Here is a 19709-nt window from a genome sequence, read left to right as displayed (position 1 = left end):
TTCCTAACAGCGTCGTCAATTGTTATAATCGTTGTTAGCACACATGGTTGCTGCAAACACTGGTTGCGAGATAAACACTGTTTCCAGAATTCCCCGTGTTGAAGTGCCAACAGAATCCGCATCGATTGCACGCGTCGCCAGTGGAGAATCCCACAGTATCGCAGCGGTCTCGTCACCTCGCGCTTGCCGCTCAGAAATGAGAGTCGGAGCTTCATTTTCCCCTGCATCTCTGTTGGAACCAACGTCCCTCGACAAAGGCAACCACGTGCCCACCCGAGTGCTCATCATGTGTCTGCAACACGACGCGGTCTATGGTCGCATGCTCGTGTCCAGCTTTGCTTGGACGACGTCACGCCGTTCTGGCAAGCGTCGGGTGGCGGCTCGCCAAAGGATACTACACTACAGTAAGCTTAGTGCATTGGAATGGACTGTGCTGTGAGATGGTAAAAGGGCCTCGACCGTACGTGGTATATACATGTAAAGCAAATTCGACGCATGAGGGAGTGCGATCGTGATGCGCCTCTCCGTGACCGAGCACGAGTACGGACGATGGCCCTTGGTTCGCAACGTCTGCCACCCGCCACATAGCTTTATAGCAGGGCTATTCGTCGCTATGAAATCCTTGGCTATTAATTAGTGGTGGAGTGCGACGAGCACACGGCGTCCTCCGTCGTCACCGATGGGTTCTGGCCGAACAATTGCCTGCATCATCACACCCATAACCAACTGCACCATTGATTGAATTCGAAGTTATGGGTGCGATCGAACGCGCGCCGTCGGAGAAAAGTGGGCTCCTCACCGCAAGCCACCGCGCAGCGGTCGCGGACGGCTTGTCGCCGCTTGCTGCGCGATGCGGCCTCTGCCACGCAACCGCTTGGCGTGCCAACTACGGATCCGGTCGTTTACATGTACTCGATACAGTGGGGTGTCGAGTAGTCGTTGGTGTCGGCTGCGTCTTTCGACGGCAGAGCAGCCTCGTGAGCTGCCGGTATGATAGCCTGGAGAAGCTCAGAATCCTGCATCCAGAGAGGACCCAGCAGGTCGACGACGTGATCACTTGCGTCGCGGGGGCAACCAACAGCATGACTCGCCCGCGTGAATATTAGGTAGACAGGCCGCCATTTATACGGACGTTTGAAATCACGATTACCGCAGCCGGTTAGTTGACGTTTTTCACATTCATGGCCGGGCGACTCATGCTCAGCAGCATCTCGGAGGAAGAGGCCTCTATGCTCCACGACATCATCAGCAGTCCGAGGTCGTCCACGACAGACGGCTCGTCGATGCTTCCTTTGACGAGCTCCAAGCTGCCGGCCAAGGTCAAGCCGACGCGGAAGCGCAAGCGGCGCAAGTCCCTCGCGCAGCTCAACGAGACGCCAGAGCAGCGCGAGCAGCGACTGCTGAAGGACCGCCTGCGCAAGCAACACAGCAAGGAGCGTTTTCAGACCGAGATTGACGAACTCGAGCAAACCGTCGGCGTCCTCGAGCAGCAGCTTGTGATGGCGCACAATCGGAAGCGAGCCGTGATCCACGATGCGGCGTGGAAGTCGCGGGCGTTCGACGAGAAGCAGCGCTTCGCCCACGCGATGCAGACGCGCAACACGCTCTTCAACGAAGTCGTCCACCTCATCGAGAAGGCCGTTCTGTACAAGAACATGACGTGGCGGCAGGCCGAGGGCGAGGTCCTTCCCTGCGCTCCAAAGGTCATCTCAACTCAAAAGTGTCGTGTAGATGATCATTGACCCGAAGCGAGATCCGTGGCAAATGCATACGTTGGCCTCGGACCCGGTCCAGCGCGCCCAGCACATCCGCGCGATCGCACAGTACCAGTTGCAGAAGCTCACGCCGACCTTGTACAGCAAGTTTCCACGGTCCGCGACCGAAGACATGATCAACCTCGTGCTCGACGAGCGAGGCCAGGACATTGCGTTCATGGAAGTCCGCAAGTACGCGGTCTTCCAGGCCGACTACCGCGCGCTCGCCAACTCCATATTTAACGGCCTCGCGTCCACGTCGGGCGAGAACCGCTCGGTAAAATACTCCTCGTGGGGTAATGGCGCTTATATATGGATGGCGATAGGTCGAGTTTTTTGGCGACGACCTTGTCATCTCGTCGTTTCCATGGGGGGGCGTCGTGCGGCGGCTGTGCCTCCAGCGCCTTATCGACGGTGACCGCGTCTTCCTCATGCACCGCAGCATCCTCTACGACGAGACGCTGCGACACGACGTGCCCGAGCACGTGGCGTCGTGGTGGGTCTTTGAGCGCATGCCCGACACGCCGTCCGGGCTGCCCATGTGCACGCTGCGCAACTACGATCAGTGCTCGGTCGCGACGACGCCGGCCAATTCGAGCAAGGACTATGGTCTCTTCATGCGCAGGACGGTCGAGAACGAAGAATGGACCAACCGGTACCTCGCCGAGCGCTTCCACTGCTTAATGATCAAATAGTACCAGCAAATCGTTTCTCTCGCAATAGGTTCCTAGCCTGGGCGCTGTACCGCGCCTCGTCCATGGAGTGGCCGTCCGCGCCACGCCCGTGTGTTGCCGACTAAGAAGACGACTAAGAAAGCATCGAACTATCTAGTCAGCAGCAGATCTGGTCGTGTGACGACCAGAAAACGTCATTCGGATCGCCACACGAACGCGTCATGGCATACGCAGTTGCTTCTTCGGTGATGCGTTGCGTCCTACTGTGCGGAGCGGACGCATGTAGCGATGCCAGGTCGACGTTGATCACCGTTGTCGCTTTGCGGTGTGGACCGATGACGTGGCGATCGGAGATTATTCCTCGCGGCATCACGCGCCCGGAGAGAGTGATGGCCTAGTCTAGCGGCAAGGCAATTTGAAGGAGGTGCAATGAGTCATTTCAATGCGACGGTCGTATCCACGCTCGTACGTCGTAGTCTGAACGTGCGTGATCCAGCGCAGAGCGATCATGCAGGTGTAGGTAGTACTATCATCTATATGACGCTCGAATGCGACTCATAGAATTGTCGTGCGATGCATCTTTTCCAAGCCGCAAGAAAGAAGCAACGAGGATCATTTCTCTGTGCTGTTGAGCCTGTCGCCTCGCAAGCCAGCTTGCGAGCGACTTCGGTCGGTCGGACAGGAAGAAATAGCATGCAGTTTGCTCAGCACTTGATCTGCAGGACCAGCTGCAGGACAAGCTGTCGCGGTCAATGTAAAACCAGGTCGTGCACGCCGCCAATTGCTGACGACTACGGAAGGAACGTCTGACTTCGGAACGCCCACAGTGGTTTGCGACGGTGCAGCAAAGATACCAAACAAGTTCTGGCCACCGTGGCACGGCGCATGCTGTTGCAGCAGGCGAAGGTGCAACGCGATCACACCGGCATGTCTCGCCGGTCGGCGGCATCGCGGGCTCGGTACCGAGCCAGCACTCCGGCTATTCGGCTATTCTAGCTGGCCATCCATGATGTCCCAAGCCTCGTATACATACCGAGGGCCGCTACAAGCAGATGCGATTCGGTCACCTTGACCAGGTGCATCCAAATCAGACTGCCCTACCGCCGCCCGGCCGCGTAACAATAAACATCCGGATGCCACATATATTTAGATGGGCAGCAGCTATTTTCGATATTGCACTCTCCCATGGCCGACCAGCTCGGCGAGATCTCGGCCGCCGACGCGGCGATGCTCTACGACATCATCTCAAGCCCGCCGCGCGGGCCCAAGGTCCATGACGAGCGGCAGCGGCTCGCAGACGCCCATGCCAATGGACCGCCCGTGCTCCTCATGAGCTTGCTCTCGCCCATGACCAAGAGCGCGTCGGCGTGTTGCAACGGCGGCGGAAAAAGTCGCTCGCGCAGCTCAACGAGACGCCATCGCAGCGCGAAGAGCGACTCCTCAAGGACCGCATTCGGAAGCAGCAGAGCAAAGAGAAGTTCCAGACCGAGATTGACGAGCTCAAGCAGACGGCCGCGACGCTCCACGAAACGCTGTCGGTGGCGCAGGCCGAGCGCAAGCGCAAGACGAGCACCGTGTCCGAGTGGAAGTCGAATGCGCTTGTCGAGCGGGGCCGCGTGCAAGAGGCGATCGCGACGCGCACGTCGCTCTTCAACCAAGTCGTCGAGCAGGTCGAGAAAGCCGTGCTCTTCAAGAGCCTCTCGTGGCGTCGATTCGAAGGCGATGTACGTCGTATCTCATCTTCCCGCGTACGTGCAGCACCAAGCATTCGTATTAGATGATCATCGATCCCAAGCGGGATCCGTGGCAGCTGCACACGCTCTCGAACGCGTACCGCGACCAACACGTGCTTGCGCTCGCCGAATTCCAGCGGGAAAAGGTGACGCCCGACCTCTTTAGCCGCTTTGCCTCGTCGTCCTCCGCGGGCATGTTCAACCTCGTGCTCGATGACACGAACCAACACATTGCATTCCTCGAGCAGCGCAAGTACGGTGTCATTGAGGGCCACTACGCCGACATTGCAAGAACCATCTACGACGCCTTCTCGACGACGACAGGCGAGGGCCGCGAGGTAATTCCTCTTGTGCGTGCGCCAACGCGCTTGTCTCCACGCTCACGTGCTCTCGCATCCTAGGCTAACTTTTACGGCAAGGACTTGGTGCTCGCGACCTTTCCGTGGGGCGGGATCCGACGGCGCATCTGCATGCAGCTCGTCCACGACGGTGACCGCGTCTTCCTCATGCACCGCAGCATCCTCTACGACGAGACGCTGCAGCACAAGATCGCCGAGCACGTTGCGACGTGGTGGTGCTTTGAGCCGATGCCAGACGCGCCGGGGACATGCCTGCTACGCGGCTACTCGCAAGTGGCGCTCGACACGCCGCCGAGCAGCGCGAGCCACGAGTATGCTGTCTTTATGAAGCGGTCGACCGAGAACGAGGTGCGGGTCAACCACCTCCTCTCGTCGCGCTTCAAATGCTTGGATCTCAATTAGTACATTACCGTTCGTGTCATATCTACACGTCGTCTAGTTCATGACGTCGATGATCTCGTTGAGCGCCAATGGCGTCGGGCTGCGGGGGCTCGTCACGTGCAGCGTCGGCGTGAGCCACGGCGCGGCGCCGAGACCTTGCAAGTACGTCGCGGTTGTGGTCGCAAGCACTTGGAACTTGCGCTTCTCGCGCGTTCCGAGAAGCATCTGCGACAGCAGCAGCGCGTCGGCGGGCGCCATGGATGGAAACACGCGCGTCACCACAAGTGCGTGGTGGAGCGCCGCGCCAAACGCATCTGTTCGCCCGTGTATTAGTATCAATAATGTATCGAGCTCGCAGCAATAAGAGAAGTACCTCGGATGGCGGGGCGGGTCGTGGCGGCCTGCAGTGCTTGGTACAGGAGGTTGAGGAGACCGCGTTTTTTCGATGAAATCGGCGTCGCAGCGAGCAGCCGGAGCATGGTGTCGACGAGCACGGGCGCAATCGTCTTGAACGCATCGATGCCGGCAGCGTCGGCACTGAGCGCGTCGATGAAGAAGCTGCAGAGCGCGTCCGTCACGTCTGGTAGCTGGTGCTCGATCGAGAAGAGAACGCACGCGAGCTTGAGCACTTCGAGAAAGAGGGGCGGCCGACACACCACGTCGGGCAGCGTCGCGAGAGTGTCGCGGAGCATTTGAAAGTACAGCGTTGTCTCGGCGGCCAAGTCGTCCTGTGCGAGCTTGAAGCGGTCGAGCATCCGGCTTCGCATCGCCTCGAGCGATGCGCTGGGGTCGTACTGAAGCTTCTCCGAGACCGACTGAAAGAGGCTCTAGACATAATCCGCTTCGAGACAAGCGCCACAAAACAAGAAAGACTACCTCGAGCACAGAGGCCAGATGCGGCGTGAGGCTTAGCGGACACGACTGCGCAAACGTGCCAATGCATTGAAGCACGTACGGTGCTGCGTACGCGCGATGCCAGCGCACGCACGTCTCGAGAATGGCGAGGACCACGTCGGTGCGGCTCGACGCCGGGAGGATCGACGTGAACACTTGAATCGCGAGCTCGCGGACGCGCCCGCTGTGCGCAAAGAGGTCGATCGTAATATGCCGGATGAGCGGCCAGTGCTCGACGACGAACGCGTCACGCATGCTCGCTTGGCGAATGCCCTGGAGGCCGCGCGACAAGAGGTACAGGACGGCCTCGACTTCGACCGCGTTCGACTCGTTTGTCATTTGACCAAGGGCACTCAAGATGCGCGGAAAGGCGCAGTTGATGACCGCCATGTAGTCTGGTAAAAGATGAGAGAGGGGGACAGAGGGAGTGTACCGGTCTCGGAAAAGCCCGTGCCAAGGCGCAGGAGCGCCTCCAAAAAATCTCCGTACGCGGGCGCGGCGGCAAAGAGTGTGGCGAGGACGTCCGGGCGGTCGATGGCGCTCAAGAGTAGCTGAATGCACTCGGCTTTCGTCGCCGGCGTCGCCTTGGATTTCCTACAGCCACACACGTTCAACGAGCTTGCGAAACTCAAGCGACTACGTGAGCGCGTTGTTGAGTTTGAGAAGCGACTTGGCGGCCGGTGCGCACACGGCCGGCGACGCGAGGCCCTTTGCAAGCACGCTCGTGACCATCGTGTAGTACGGGTCGTTCAACGGCATCGAGACGACGAGCGAGCTGACGAGCCTACGTCACGATGACATCGACGCACCACTCGGGCCAGAGAGATGTCATACCGACACACGCCTTGCATGAGCAGCGGGTGGTCGGGAAACGTCGGAAAGACCGCAAGTGCCGACTCCCAGAGCGTTTGCACCGCGTTGAACAAGCCGTCGCTCTCCGTGTCAATGTCGTCAAAGTCGAAGAGCTCCACCATGTAGTCGAGCACGAAGAGAAGCGCATCGACTTGCGGAAGGTCGTTGGACGTCTTCATGAGCCCGACCACGGTCTCGAGGCAGACGTAGCTGCCGAGTCGTCCGTCGACGTTGGGCCAATGGGCAAAGATGTTGAGGAGCGTGTCGCCAATATACCTACATATATACAGCCATCATCAGACGCATGGAAGAAGGACCGGACGCGCACCGGCGGAGATCCCGCGTCGCGTCAATGGCCGGGTGGTCGGACGTGAGGCTGTTTGTCGCGAGGAACCAGGGCGGGTACTGGCACTTTTGGATGAGGAGCACGACGACCTCTTGCACGACGGGGAGCGCCGTCGGCAAAAACGCGTTCCACGACGAGAGCGACGGAATGTCGTTCCAGCGCTTCTTCATCTCCAACACGAAGAACCAAAACTCGAGCGTCTCTTCCGTCACGGCCGCGTCCGGAAACGACGTGCAGAGGACGAGGTACGCAAGGTAAGCCCATGACGTCGTCGTCGTCCTAGGTGGTGCAATGTGTCTACCTCGACAAACGCGGGATCACACGCCTCGGCCGTCCGAATGGCCTCGCACCAGCCACCCGCAAAGACGCAGTGCGAATGCGCAAAGGCGATGATTGACGCGACCTTGGCCAGCCCGCGCGCGACCGTGATGCTGGCCTCGAGCGACGGGTCGTCCATCAAGGTATCTTCGGACGACTCTGTCGCTGAGAGTGCTTGGATTGCATCAAGCAAGACGGGCTTGGTGGAGAGAATGCGCTTGGCGACGCGCACGACGAGCGTTGCTTCCCGCTCATAGCGCTGAGCAGGACTAGCCAGGAGTAACTAGTTCCCAACACGGCGCAAGTGATGATGCATGGTACATGTTGCCGAGCGCTGGCGACGAGTTGGTGTGGGAGAGCGTGTCGGCAATGATCTCGGCAGCCAGCTAGACAGCCTGGAATATGGAGATGAAGACGAGATGTGTGTACCTGAGAGACGTCTTGCTTGGGAGTGATTATGAGATCGATGAGCAGATCAAAGAGCTGCCTACAGAAAGAGTTGACGCTTCACTGGCGATGCTGCACGTACCCTTCGCTCAAGTCGACCGAGCACAGCCCAAACTCAATCTCAACCACCGGCATGACGTCGTGGCCCCAGTTTTGGAGGCACGTGAGTGCAACGAACGCAGCGTCCGGCCTACCAGCAACGTCAGCTTCGCATCATTTCCAACGATGCGAAGGATACATGGAGACGAGCGTGTCCCGGACGAGATGCAACACGTGGATCGCGTCCTTCTGGAAAGCTTGGACCATCGTGGCGACCTGGGGCACGGACTCGGCGAGCGAGCACTGCGAGTAGATCTCACCAGGAATGCCCGCGAGCACCTCGAGCAGTAGCAGCAGCCCGTGCGGCGACGCTTGGTTTTGCAAAAGCGTGCTGTGCAGGCGCTCCTTCCACGACGGCCAATCTTGCTGGATCTGGACGACGGCGCTCGCGAGTGCGAGGCACACGAGTCGCTCGACAGGGCGCACCGACGCCGACGTCCGCGGCCGGTCGGCACACAGAAACTGCAGCAAGTGGTCGCGCACATGGACTTGGTCGGGTGCGTCCAGCACTGGGATCGCGCTCCGGAGCAGCCGCGCTGCAATGAAGAGCGCGGCCTCCGAGACCGACGCGCCGGCCGCCGAGGACATGAGCACGCGGAGCACGAGCTGCCACGAGGTCGGGTCCATCTGGAAGCGGAGGAGGCGGTCGTGGGCATCTCGCTGGGCCGCGGACCCGGCGCTGCCATTCACGAGGAGCACGTCGCAGCAGTGGATGAACTCGTCCATGTCGCCCACTTGTATGAAGATTGCAAGGAGTTACCGGCCAGCCCCGAGACTTGATACTATCAGAACTCGGAGGTTTTCCTGGCGGCGGTTGAAGTTGCTCGTGCGACCGACGACGGTGATCATCCTAAATCCGCCAACGTTCTTGTCGACGCCAGCGAGACGCGGCCACGAGCTGCTTGTCGTGACAGGACGGACGCAGTGGCCCTCCGTTTGGTCTGGCTCATTGCCTATCTAGCCGAACGGGCCAGACCTTTCCAGATCCAGATCCAGATCTCGATCTGAAAAGGTCTGGCTCGTTCGGTGCGAAGAGATGCATCAATGACCGTCAAACCGTCAAATGTAGCGTAGCAAGTGCTGTCCGAGGCCATTCGGATGGCTGCGTATAATGCACGGTGATGCTGCAGAGGCCAAATTGTTGCTTTTACATGGCATCTCCTGCCTTGAATATGGACGCTGCCTCGGACTCTGCATGGTTCGCTTAAGGCTATACCACGCCCCATCACCGAGCTACCACTGAGCTTGCAAGCAGGCTTCGCTTGCAGTGGTGTCCCGAGCGTGGCTGCTGGGCTGGGATTGGCTCTGTTTCAATAACGCGTGTGATTGGCTACCAAGCCTGCGGCGAGCGATGATTGGCCAAAAGTCGAGTCCACGGGTTTGCGGCCATGGACAAGGTCTCGGAGCTGCAGCAATGCGTCGACCAAATGGCGCTCGACATGTTCAACGCGCTGCGGCTGCTGCCGTCGATGGCCAAGGACGCGTCGCCCGAGGAGGTCAAGGAGCAGCGTGAGCGCGTCAAGGGCCTCGCGCGCGACCTCTTGCTCACGGCCAAGAAGACCAACGACGTCATCGACAGCCTCCCGGGCCTCGACAAGACCGAGGACGAGCAGCTCGACGAGATGGCCAAGCTCCAGCTTGCGAGCGACGAAGAAGCACGCAACCTCTTTGAGGCTGAAGAAGAAGCGCTCCTCTGGAACCAGCGCGCCCAAGAGTCGCTCCGCGTCATCTGCGATACCCGCTTGAAGCGCTCGGACGCGTAAACCAGCTTTCTACCTCGATATCTATAGCATTCCCACTCGTCATGATCATATCCTTTGCATGAGTTGCGACCGACGCGCCGCAGCATGGGCGACCACCATGTACTAGTGCATGCGTAGGAGGTTTCTTGGCGCTGCATGATGCATCATCCACGATCACACCGCCAAAGCACTGGAGGCAGAGGGTCTCTTGTGGGCTGGGGCTCTTGCGCGTAAGATCCTTGGCGAGTGCAGGAGCTCCATGGCGACGAGCAAGATTGAGTCGGCTCCTGGGCGTACGACACCCACTGAATCCTGTATTAATACATACCTCGTACATTTAATAGATTTAGCAAAGGTTCCACCGTTCGCACTGTCAAATCGGATACGATTTTGTTGCAACGATGACGTCGACGATGGAGGACGTTGTCGCCAAGCTCCGCGCCGACGGTAGCCGATCGCAATGCGCTTGAGCTCATGGCCGCTGCGTAGACGAGCTCAAGGTCTTTGTCGCGCCCGAGGTGCCGGTGACGGAGATCGCGAGTGCGATCATCGCATCGGACGCCAAGGCCACCAAGGACACGAGCGCCTCGAGCGGGTCCGAAGAGTTTTTACAAAAGCTCTCGGTCGCGATCCAGCACATTGACTCGTCGATCGAAACGTACGTAAGCGCGTCGCACATGGAGCTTCTGCGGCAGGTTGGGTCGGTCGACGGGCTCAAGCAGCACGTCACGACGCTGCACAGCGACGTCTCGGACGTCAAGCACGCGATCGACCGCATGGACAACGACGTGCACAAGGTCCGGCGCGTTCTCTCGCGCACGATCCAGCAGCTGCGCAATGTGGACACGTGCAGCTCGATCGTCCAGCGCCTCCTTCGCTTTCAGACGCTGGCGCATGGGCTGCGCGCGCTGTCGCCGATTGTGCTTGCCGCGCCGGCCGACGACACTGACTACTACGCAGCGTGCTCCAAAGCGTCCCTTGCACTCTACGAAGCTGAGCTCTTGTTGCAGTCGAGTCCGGACGCATCGCGTTTCCAAGGGCTCTCGCTCGTGGCGCCAGAAGTGCCACATCTTCGCAAGCTCCGCACGCACTTGGTCAAGCAAATGAAGACAACGCTCAAGATCGGCATGTCTTCGACGGACCAGACGGCGATCGCGAGTACGCTTCAAGTTCTCTACCAGCTCGGACTCGATACCTTCTCCGAGACGGTCCAAGCCTGCGTCAACGAAGTACTCCACGAATTTGAAACCAAAGCCACAAGCATGCTCAAGGAAAGCCACATCGCGGCTGCGACATCGCCCAGCGACGGCGATGCCAAGGCGGCTGATGCATGGATCGCAGCGCAGAACGTACTCGAGATGCTCTCTTCGTACGCGCTTCAAGTGTGGCACCTCCAGCGCGTCCTTGTCAAGCTACCAGCTGCGAGCGGGTCGAGTAAGGCATGCTTCTTTGATGCTGTTGTGCAGCGGGACGAGCCGTCGCTTGTGTCGACGTTTTGGGACATTGGCTGCGCACTCCTCTCGGAGCTCTTCAAGAAGGCGATGGAGTACCGGCCGAGCGTGAAAAGCGTGCTGATTGGCCACTACCCGCGGCTCCGCGCCGAGGCCGTGCGCATCGTGACGGCGTGGGCTGCGACGACGGCCCGGCTCTTGTCGGCCGACGCCGGCCGTCCCCACCGCGCCATGGCGCTGCCGACGGAATCGATGCAAGCCGAGCTCCTCGATGCGTTCCATGTGATTGCCACCAAGTTCGAGGAGCGATCCGGCGACCGTCTTTTGCACCCGATCACAATGATGTTTCCGCAGTCCAACGGGTACCACCCGTCGCCGCCGAGCCGCAGTGACATGCAAACGCTGCTCAAGATCCTCTCTCTCGAAGTCGATGCCGGCGGCGAGGACCCTGTCGTCGTGCGCATGGTCCTCCATGGCGTTCGTCGCGCGGTCGATCACTTTTGCGCCAATATCGAGACCACGGCGCATGCTGGCCCGCTGGCTCTGGCACTGCCGCCTACGTCGGCCCGGACAGTCGCCCACGCCCACAACATGGCGCTTCTCAACCTCTGCCATCAGCTCGACGACGCACTCCTCGAGCTGCCCGTCAACAAGAGCCAAAGCGTGGCCGAAGCGATGGCGAGCCCGCTGGCAACGCTTCGAGAGCCCCTTGAGAGGCTCTCCCAGCGCCTCCTGAGCGCGTACTTGGACATCCTCGCGACGCGCTGCGAACACATTTTCGCCAGCATGCACGACGAGAGCTTTGTCTCGAATGTCGCTACTGACCGCTTCATGGTCGAGTTTACCGCCGTCTTTAACGTGTTCTTGACCGACCACTTTGGCCGCCTCGGCCTCGATGGCGCGTCCGTCGCGACCACGTGTCTCGATGCGTTCTGCAATCGGCTCCTCTCGGCGTTTGCGCGGCACATTTCGCTCGTCCGGCCGCTCAACGACAGCGGCAAGTGCCGCTTGGTCAACGACATGGCGCAGCTCGAAGCCTTCTTGAGCCGCGTCCGGCCGCTCGATGGTCTCGTGTACGAGGAGTTTCGCGCCATGAAGCACCTTCTCTTCCTCGACCTCGACCGCATCTTCCGTGACGCGCGCCTCGACAAGGTGCGGCCGAGCAACGTGTGGCACCACGTGCTCTCGCGGGCGCCCGCGTCGCTCGTCTTGCCGCACAAGACGAAGAACTTGACGGCCGCCGCGTACGTCACTTGGATGGAAACCACTGCTGGTCTCGAGGCGTACAGCCCGCCGACGCCGCCTTCCGACCTGCCGCTGCGCCGCGCGAGCTGGAAAGACCGCACACTCGCGCTCGCCGCCGAGCAAGCCATTTGGACCAACGTCGCGGCGACGCTTGAGGCCTACGCGCAGCGCACGGCGGCTTTGGGGCAGTTCCCCGACCCGATCTACGACCTTGTCATCGCGTGCGGCCCGTCGCTCCTCGCAGGCTACGAAGTCGCTACCAAGGCGTACCTCTTTCCATAAGACGAAACTAAGAAATGCAAAAGGAAGCATTACAACAACATGGACGTGACGATGCCTTCGGCGAGCGACCGATCGATGTGCACGAGGCTCTTCCCGACAAGGGCGTAAATGGCGCGGACGACGTGCGCGTCGTCGCAGCCGGTGGCCGCCGCTTCGGCCTGCAGCTGTGTCTTGCTCATTTCGCCGTTGTTGGCGTACAAGAGCTGGAGCACGACGGCACATGTGTGGTGCGGTGTGCCACGCGTGCCATTGGCGGCCTGCGTCTCGACGAGGCGCTGCATTTGGGCCTTGAGCGCCGTCACGGACGCCGTCTCGATCTCGAGCTTGGTTTGCCACTGCTGCAGCGCGTCGGCGAGGGCGGCGGCGCGGGCCTCGACCGTTGGTCGGTCCATGCTCGCGTCGTCCCCCACGGGTTCTTCGTACGCCAAGATGGTCTTTTTGAGGCCGTCGCGCTCCAGCTTCAAGCGCTCCAGCTCGGCCGACTGCGACGTCTGAACCTTCTCGGACTCAAGGACGTGCTCGTCGCGCTGGCGCTTGAGGGCGGCGAGGGCCGCAAGGAGGTCCTTCTTCTCCTCGGCACGCAGTAGCAGAATCTCTTCGAGTGTTTCGTTCTCGTCCGTCAAGAGCGACGGGTCTATTCGCTCGCGTGAGCACCTTACCAGAGACGTCGCGTGGAACGTACCGATGGCGGCCCGCGCTTCGCCGTCGCGAATGTCGGTCTCGAGGCTCTCAATGTCCTCTTGCACCCGCGCAAGCTTGGCCTCCAGATGCTCGAGCTCGGCGCGACCCGCTTGCATTTGGCCTTCCCACTCTTGCTCCTTCTGTTCTTGACGCTCGTTGATGCGCGAGTCGAGGTACAGATCCGACTTGCGCGTGTGCAGCTGCTTGGACATGCCGGCCAGTTGCGCCTGGAGCGCCTTGCACTTCTTCTCGAGACTCTCAAACGTCGTCGAATAGTGCGTGATCTCTACGTCGCCGCCGCCGTGAGCTCCACATCATCTCGTGACCATTGGTACCGTCCGGGTCGCCGAGCGCAGCCGACGTGTCTCGGAACTCGGCCCAGAACTCGTCGCCGGTCTTGCGCCGCGCCTCGGCCGCGCGGTCTGGCTTGGGTGCGTTGAGCTCTGTCACGTAGATGGGCTTCTGCTGCTCCATCGGGTGGAACTCGTGGCGCCCCAAGGACGCGCTAATGATCTCGATCTCCTCCACGAGCCGGGGCAGCGCCATCGCGTTTTGGCCTCCGAGAGTCCGGATAATTCATTGTAAATGCCGGATAAACAATACGCCGGATAATTGGATTGTTTCTGGCGGGAAATTTGACGCCACTTGTCAAGCCCCTGGAGTTATTACACTTCAAGGATGATGCCAGTGCTGCCAGTATCGCTTTAGCAGATCGACAAGTCTATATAAAACACGCAAGAGGAGGACTGACGACAGGTCTTAAGCTGGGACGTACGTCGGGCGGGACGCAGCGTTCGTCGCAGTGTACTTGAGTTGGAGGCTCTTGAAGAGCCGCGCTTCGTTGCCGTGGTACTTGGCGAGGAGTTCGTCGACTTCGGGGAGCTTGGCTGGGTTGTGCTTGGCGTAAAAGGCAGTCAGAAGCGCCTTGTAGTTGACCGTTGGTGGTGGCGGAAGCGCGCCCCGGGTTACGTACGCGTGCGCGTCGCTTTCGGTTGCGTCCTTTCGCACAAACTGCCGCAAGAGCTGGAGAAACAACTCGGTCTCGCGCCCAGCGTGGTCGCGCAAGAGCCGCTCCATTGCGCTCTGCGCAATCACGTGCCCCGGGGCGTACTTGGCACAGAAACTCTCGAGTCGTCCGAGGTAGTTGGGCGCGTCCAGCGACAGCGGCGACATGATCGGTCGCGACTTGACGTCGGTTGCGTACGCTGTCTTGCGTGCGGCCAGCTTGGGTGTCGGCGGTCGCCCCAGCACTGACGGCGGCGGCGTCCGGGCGCCCAGCGACATTTTGCGCGCGCGAGGCGACTCGTCGCTCTCGGGCTCCGAGACGACACGCGGCGGGATCGGGATCGGCGTGGGGCGCTGCCGTGGCGACTGGGCCTTGGCCTTGGGCGACATCGCCACCTTGATGGGCTTGGACGGGTTCGTGGTCCTTGTCGGTGTCGATGGGACGGATGAAGTGGGGCTCTGGCCGCCGGGCGACGATGGCGCGTCGTTCAGACACGCCGTTGTCTCGCTCGTCGGTGCATCTCTTGCCTGCACCGGTTTCGTCGGCATCGGGGACGGTGCTTGGAACGAGAGGTGGCCTCTCGGCGTCTTGGGCGGCGCCGGAATCGTCAGCGCGGTCGTCGAAAGGAGCGAGCTACGGACACGCGGCGGCTTGGCGGCCGACGTGGTCGTTGGTGGCGGCGCGAGTGACGTCGAGACGAGCCGAGGCGCACAGACACGTAGGGTGCCAAAGACGCTATCGAGATCGGAGACACTCGCGTCTTCCTCGCGCAGCGCGAGCAGCATGGAGGGCGCGACTGGCTGTGCCACTGCCGGCGTGAGCTTGTCCATATGACGTGCCAGATCCAGCGCATGGTTGTACTGCTCTTTGGAGCGGTCGTAGCTGTGCTTGAGCGCGCGCAGCACCTCGTTCGGACGGTGGCAGCTACCGCATTCAATCAGAGAGCCGTCCGTCACGACGACGAGACCCACGTACCCGAGATGTGCCGTGAGACAGGCGCACGTCTCCTGCACGACGCGCATCTTTCGCTGCAGCTCCTCGTACGTGGCCAATGACCGCGCGTCGAGAGGCTCCGTCGCCGGATCGGCAAACTCTTGCAGCCGGTTGGCTTGGTCGATCTCGTCGCGCACGGTCTTGCTCTGCGAGACGACACCAGCGACGTCGGCTTCGGTCGCATGGAAGCTTCTGTCGAGCTGCTGGACGCCGTCGGACGTTGCAAGCACATCGCGTCGCACGTCATAGAAAAGGATCTCGTGCGCTGCGACGTCCAAGCGCGGTGTCGCGCGCAGCTGCTGCAAGGTCCGATCGAACGCGAGGATTTGCTTCCAGAGCGCGTCTTCTGCCGCATGTGATGGCGTCGCAGGCGTTGGTGCTGGAGGTGCGCGGCTCGGCGGTGACGCCGAAGCGTACGTGCTGCTGCTCTGATTCGTCTCCTTGGGCAGATCCGCTGGCTTGGTCACGGCTTTGCGCGACGAGCCAAAGCCAGGTGCGGTGGCCATGCGGGCCAGTGCCTGCGAGATGTCGGGCGTGAACGATCCCTTGTCCATCGTGATGTTGCCGCGCGGCCTTGTCGATCGTGGTGGTACCGCGGTCTTGGATTCTTGTGTTTTGATGCGGCCATCAGTTCCGTGGGCACTTCCTCCTCCCGCTTGACGTCGCTTCTGCCCACCGCAGCAAAGACAGGCGACGCCGGCACCACAAGGTACGGGAAGTCGGCTTCGTTCGTGTCGAGGAGTGCAAAGTTGAGCAAAATGCCGTCCGTCGTCGCGCACAGCACCAGCGGACACGCGTAGAACGGACTGTCGACCTCGTCGCCCGGCAGCACCGCCGTCGAGTTGAGAGCGACCGCCATCCCCACCGGGTACGTGTCCTCGTCGTCTACACATTCGGATTGCCGTCGACATACAATCGTCAACTAGTCGAGCTACCTGCGTCCATCGGAAGGCGCGGCGAGTACTTTTCCTGCGGCTTCCAAATCTGCCACTCGCCCGACTCGGGGTCCGACACGAGCAACTCGATGTCCGTGCTCAGCGAACACCCGACAAAGAACATGCGCCTGCAGAAACGACAAGGATGAGTGTATCGCCATGGGGATCGAGGCGCGTACCAGGGCTGGAGGTAGCACGAGTAGAAGACGTGGGCGCGCGAGTCGCTCATGAAAAAGGCGACGAGCTCTGTCGTGTCAAAGACGCCGTCGCCGTCAAAGATGCACGACGCCACTTCGTCCTCGTCGTTGATGTAGCCGGCAAAGAGCAGGTCGGTCTCGGCCCAGTTCAAGTGGTGGACTAGGACACAGGTCATTAACTTGCGAGAATATGGAACCTACCTCGGCAGCTGTCGCCAACGTGGTCGGGCTTGTCATAGGTGGTGATGGTCGTCAAGTGACCCTCGCCGCTCGCGTCGTCGTACGTGTACTCGAGCTTGGAGATGATGCCTTCGTCGTCACCGACAGCAAGGACACTGCCCTCAGGCGCCCAGCAGATGGATGTTGCTTCGATGTTGCTGTGTGCGCAGACCAAGTCGCCCTTCATGTTGTACACGTGAATCTGGCGGTCGGTCGTCAAGACGACAAGCCACGCGTCTTGGCCCATTCCTTGCATCGACGACCAGCACAGATGCCGAGTCTGGACGTTGTTGCTCATAAAGATGGGGTTGTGCGAGCCTTCGACGAGCCGAGCGACTTCGTAGACGGCCAAGACATCGTCAAAGGCCACGGCGAGGAGCGTCTCGGCCGCCGAGAGCGCGAGGAAGTGGGGCGACGTAGGAAGCGCCACCGTGAACGTCACTGGCAGCGCCACGAGCGGGTCAACGTTGTTCTCGGCCCGCTCGACGCTCGCCAGCGTTGCCTCCTCGAGCGTCGTGAACGCCGTGACCCCGAGCCCGGCGGGCGTCGCAAGGAAGGTGAGGCCGTAGCGGCTCGAGTGGCAGAGGCAGCGGGGGTAGTCCTTACCGAGGACGTCCTTCCGCAGCGCGTCCGCGGCTTCGTCGACGCCATCGCGCGGGAAGACCTCCAGGCGGCCACGCGAGAGCACACGGACGTTCTCGACCTCGGTTTCCATTCGATCCAATCGGCAAATTAACCAGCCGTCCACCCATGGTGCATTTTAGCCAATGGATGCGTCTCAACACAGCGAAAAGCGAGGTATTTCAACCAATCCGATGGCAGGTCGAGGTGGGCATGCTAACCGTTCGATCCTGCACTCGCTGCACCGCGCAAATGGTGATCCAACCTACCGGTACTCCAGCCGGTACTCGGAGCTCGACTCCCCGCGTGCGGATTTTTTGCTGGGTCTTTCCCGTCGTCAAGCAGAAAACCAACGCCAGCTCTTCACGTCTAGGTGTAGCTCGCTGCAGTTGAAAGGTCGTCCTGAGAAAGCTTGCCATGCCCGTACTCGTGTGATTCGCTCACCATTGAGATCCTCGATGAAGCAACGGTGGATATGTTACATCTTCATCGTAACCTGCGACGTATGTGTTCCTAAATTCGAGTACATTGGGTTCGATCACACTATAGGTTGACCAGCGATGGAGGTCGAGTACACAAAGAGAGCCGATTGAATCGTAATTCCCATTACAATTTATCCCTACAGAATGAGGCGCCAGCTCCTACGAAAGCAGGCGAAGACACCCCAGTCCTTTGACGAGTGGCAGAACCAGGCGTTTAAGCGCGGTTCTGGCGGGCGAGGGGGCCCATCCACTTGGCCTTCTCCTCGGCCGTCTGGAAGCGACCGTGACCGAACTTCGACGAGGTATCGATGAACTTGAGGTTGATGGGCTCGAGGGCAGCGCGCTTGGTGTGGACCAAGAGCGACTTGCGGAGCGTGAGGGCACGCTTCTTGACACCAATGATGGCGCCCTTGAGCATGAGCCAGTCCTCGTTGATCTCACCGTAGTGGGGGAAACCACCAAGGGGCGTGATCGACTTCTCCGTCAAGTCCTGCTCCGTCATGCACGACTTGGCGTCGCCAGCGGCACCGATGCGGTAGATCTTCTTGTTGACCTCCGTACGGTGATGGTAACCGTGCTGACCGGCGCGGGCGACCGTGAAACGGACGCGCGACGGGTGCCAGGCACCGATACAGGCGACCTTGCGGAGACCACGATGCGTCTTACGCGGGAGGCGGGTGACGCCCCAACGCGTGATGACGCCCTCGTAACCGTGACCCTTGGTGACACCGCAGATGTCGATCATCTCGTCCTGGCCGAAGACCGTGGCGACGGGGACCTGCTTCTCGAAGAACGACTTGGCGAAGTCGACCTTCTCGGCGATGGAGCCACCGTTGACCTGGATCTCGAGGAGGTGGGCCTTCTTCTGGCGAAGCTTGACCTTGCGGATCTGCGTGTGCGCGATGACACGGATGACCTGGCAGTACTTCTTCATGCGGTTGAGCTCGTTCTCGATCTCGGCGGGCTTCTCCGCGAACTTCTTGGCGTACTTGGTGAAGGCCTTCTTCTTGGACTTGTACCAGTTCTTGTAGAAGCGGCGGCGGACTTCCTCCGACAAGTGCTCGGCCCAGACCGTGGTCAAGGTGCGGAGACCGCGGGGCGTCTCGAGGTAGCCGACAACGCCGACAACGACGAGCGGCGGCGTCTCGAGGATCGTGACGGCCTCGACGACCTCCTTCTTGTGGAGCTTCGAGCCCGGGCGGTCGACCTCACGCACGATGTGCGTCATGCCGGCCTTGTAGCCCATGAAGGCCGTGAAGTGCGGGGCCTTCGAGCGGTCGTCACGCGGGAACTTGCGGATGCGACCACGGTGGTGCTTGGTGCGCTTCTTGGGGAGGAAACCCAAGTTACCGTGGCGGGGGGCTTCAAACTTGCGGTGGCTCATTTGAAAAGAGGGAAATGGGAAGTGAGGATCACGGCGAGTATGTATGCCGAGACGCTTTCCACCAGCCAAACAGCGCGCGATCACTGCCAATGGCCGGCGACCACCAGACGGTCTTGGACCAATCAGAGCGCGTGCTCCGTATTTTTAGGCCGCATCTGCGTTTTTGTATACTGTGGGCGTGTTTTTTTGCGTCCATATTTGACCAATCCGCCGCGGCCAATTCGATTTTGTTCAACCAATCGCAGCAACGTGTCAATTGCACCAGCATCACTGCAACGCGCGCTTGCACCGCCTCGAGGCCATACCGGTACTGCGAACAAGAGCGTCGCTTTGCCCTTGGAGGATACAAGCACATAGAGTGAGCACGCTGGTCATATGTCGGCGTGTATGGATAGACCATCGCACGTCGACTTCGCTTTGACGTCGATCGCGTCATGGGCTTCGAGGCGCGCCAATCCAGCGACGAGGCGCGGGTCTTTTCGGCCAATCGGCGAGCACCATCTTCCGGATGTACGCTCTCTTCACTTGAGTATGCAAGAAGATCAAGTTGAGCCCGCACGAAAAAGCGAATGGATAAATTCGCGTATTGTATTACCTTGATTGTTGTATGCGGG

At 60.5% G+C, this 19709-nt stretch overlaps 9 protein-coding genes across 9 annotated transcripts; 4 read left to right on the top strand and 5 right to left on the bottom strand.

Annotated features, from left to right (window-relative positions):
- Nucleotides 1-1181: 1181 nt before the first annotated feature.
- SPRG_05343 (hypothetical protein) lies at nt 1182-2472 on the top strand (the record flags this gene model as incomplete). Its single annotated transcript, XM_012343939.1, has 3 exons — nt 1182-1682; nt 1732-2031; nt 2081-2472. 3 exons carry the CDS (start codon nt 1182-1184, stop codon nt 2447-2449), a joined length of 1170 nt encoding a protein of 389 aa, XP_012199329.1. The 3' UTR covers nt 2450-2472.
- Nucleotides 2473-3613: 1141 nt separating this feature from the next.
- Nucleotides 3614-4922, top strand: SPRG_05342 (hypothetical protein; the record flags this gene model as incomplete). Its single annotated transcript, XM_012343938.1, has 4 exons — nt 3614-3818; nt 3860-4152; nt 4206-4499; nt 4563-4922. 4 exons carry the CDS (start codon nt 3614-3616, stop codon nt 4920-4922), a joined length of 1152 nt encoding a protein of 383 aa, XP_012199328.1.
- Nucleotides 4923-4955: 33 nt separating this feature from the next.
- On the bottom strand, nt 4956-7450 carry SPRG_05341 (hypothetical protein; the record flags this gene model as incomplete). The annotated part of the gene is made up of 8 exons (XM_012343937.1): nt 4956-5215; nt 5275-5728; nt 5778-6190; nt 6229-6389; nt 6436-6579; nt 6630-6923; nt 6976-7272; nt 7317-7450. The coding sequence occupies 8 exons, from the start codon at nt 7448-7450 to the stop codon at nt 4956-4958; spliced, it is 2157 nt and encodes a 718-aa protein (XP_012199327.1).
- A 368-nt stretch (nt 7451-7818) lies between these two features.
- Nucleotides 7819-8583, bottom strand: SPRG_05340 (hypothetical protein; the record flags this gene model as incomplete). Its single annotated transcript, XM_012343936.1, has 2 exons — nt 7819-7948; nt 7997-8583. 2 exons carry the CDS (start codon nt 8581-8583, stop codon nt 7819-7821), a joined length of 717 nt encoding a protein of 238 aa, XP_012199326.1.
- A 639-nt stretch (nt 8584-9222) lies between these two features.
- Nucleotides 9223-9673, top strand: SPRG_05339 (hypothetical protein). Its single transcript, XM_012343935.1, has one exon. The coding sequence runs from the start codon at nt 9246-9248 to the stop codon at nt 9618-9620; it is 375 nt and encodes a 124-aa protein (XP_012199325.1). The 5' UTR covers nt 9223-9245; the 3' UTR covers nt 9621-9673.
- Nucleotides 9674-9986: 313 nt separating this feature from the next.
- Nucleotides 9987-12613, top strand: SPRG_05338 (hypothetical protein). The gene is made up of 2 exons (XM_012343934.1): nt 9987-10046; nt 10089-12613. The coding sequence occupies exons 1-2, from the start codon at nt 10001-10003 to the stop codon at nt 12575-12577; spliced, it is 2535 nt and encodes an 844-aa protein (XP_012199324.1). The 5' UTR covers nt 9987-10000; the 3' UTR covers nt 12578-12613.
- Nucleotides 12600-13837, bottom strand: SPRG_05337 (hypothetical protein). Its single transcript, XM_012343933.1, has 3 exons — nt 13594-13837; nt 13260-13544; nt 12600-13211 (listed from the first exon to the last, which is right to left on the bottom strand). Exons 1-3 carry the CDS (start codon nt 13802-13804, stop codon nt 12607-12609), a joined length of 1101 nt encoding a protein of 366 aa, XP_012199323.1. The 5' UTR covers nt 13805-13837; the 3' UTR covers nt 12600-12606.
- Nucleotides 13838-13985: 148 nt separating this feature from the next.
- Nucleotides 13986-17323, bottom strand: SPRG_05336 (hypothetical protein; the record flags this gene model as incomplete). Its single annotated transcript, XM_012343932.1, has 5 exons — nt 13986-15856; nt 15901-16142; nt 16193-16320; nt 16372-16549; nt 16591-17323. The coding sequence occupies 5 exons, from the start codon at nt 17321-17323 to the stop codon at nt 14018-14020; spliced, it is 3120 nt and encodes a 1039-aa protein (XP_012199322.1). The 3' UTR covers nt 13986-14017.
- Nucleotides 17324-17811: 488 nt separating this feature from the next.
- Nucleotides 17812-19169, bottom strand: SPRG_05335 (60S ribosomal protein L3). Its single transcript, XM_012343931.1, has one exon. The coding sequence runs from the start codon at nt 19093-19095 to the stop codon at nt 17926-17928; it is 1170 nt and encodes a 389-aa protein (XP_012199321.1). The 5' UTR covers nt 19096-19169; the 3' UTR covers nt 17812-17925.
- Nucleotides 19170-19709: the final 540 nt, after the last annotated feature.

Source organism: Saprolegnia parasitica (genome assembly GCF_000151545.1).
Source record: "Saprolegnia parasitica CBS 223.65 unplaced genomic scaffold supercont2.15, whole genome shotgun sequence".
Taxonomy (NCBI): domain Eukaryota; phylum Oomycota; class Saprolegniomycetes; order Saprolegniales; family Saprolegniaceae; genus Saprolegnia; species Saprolegnia parasitica.
The sequence above is the reverse complement of the archived record's forward strand: the minus strand, read 5'-3'. Positions and strand labels throughout refer to the sequence as shown.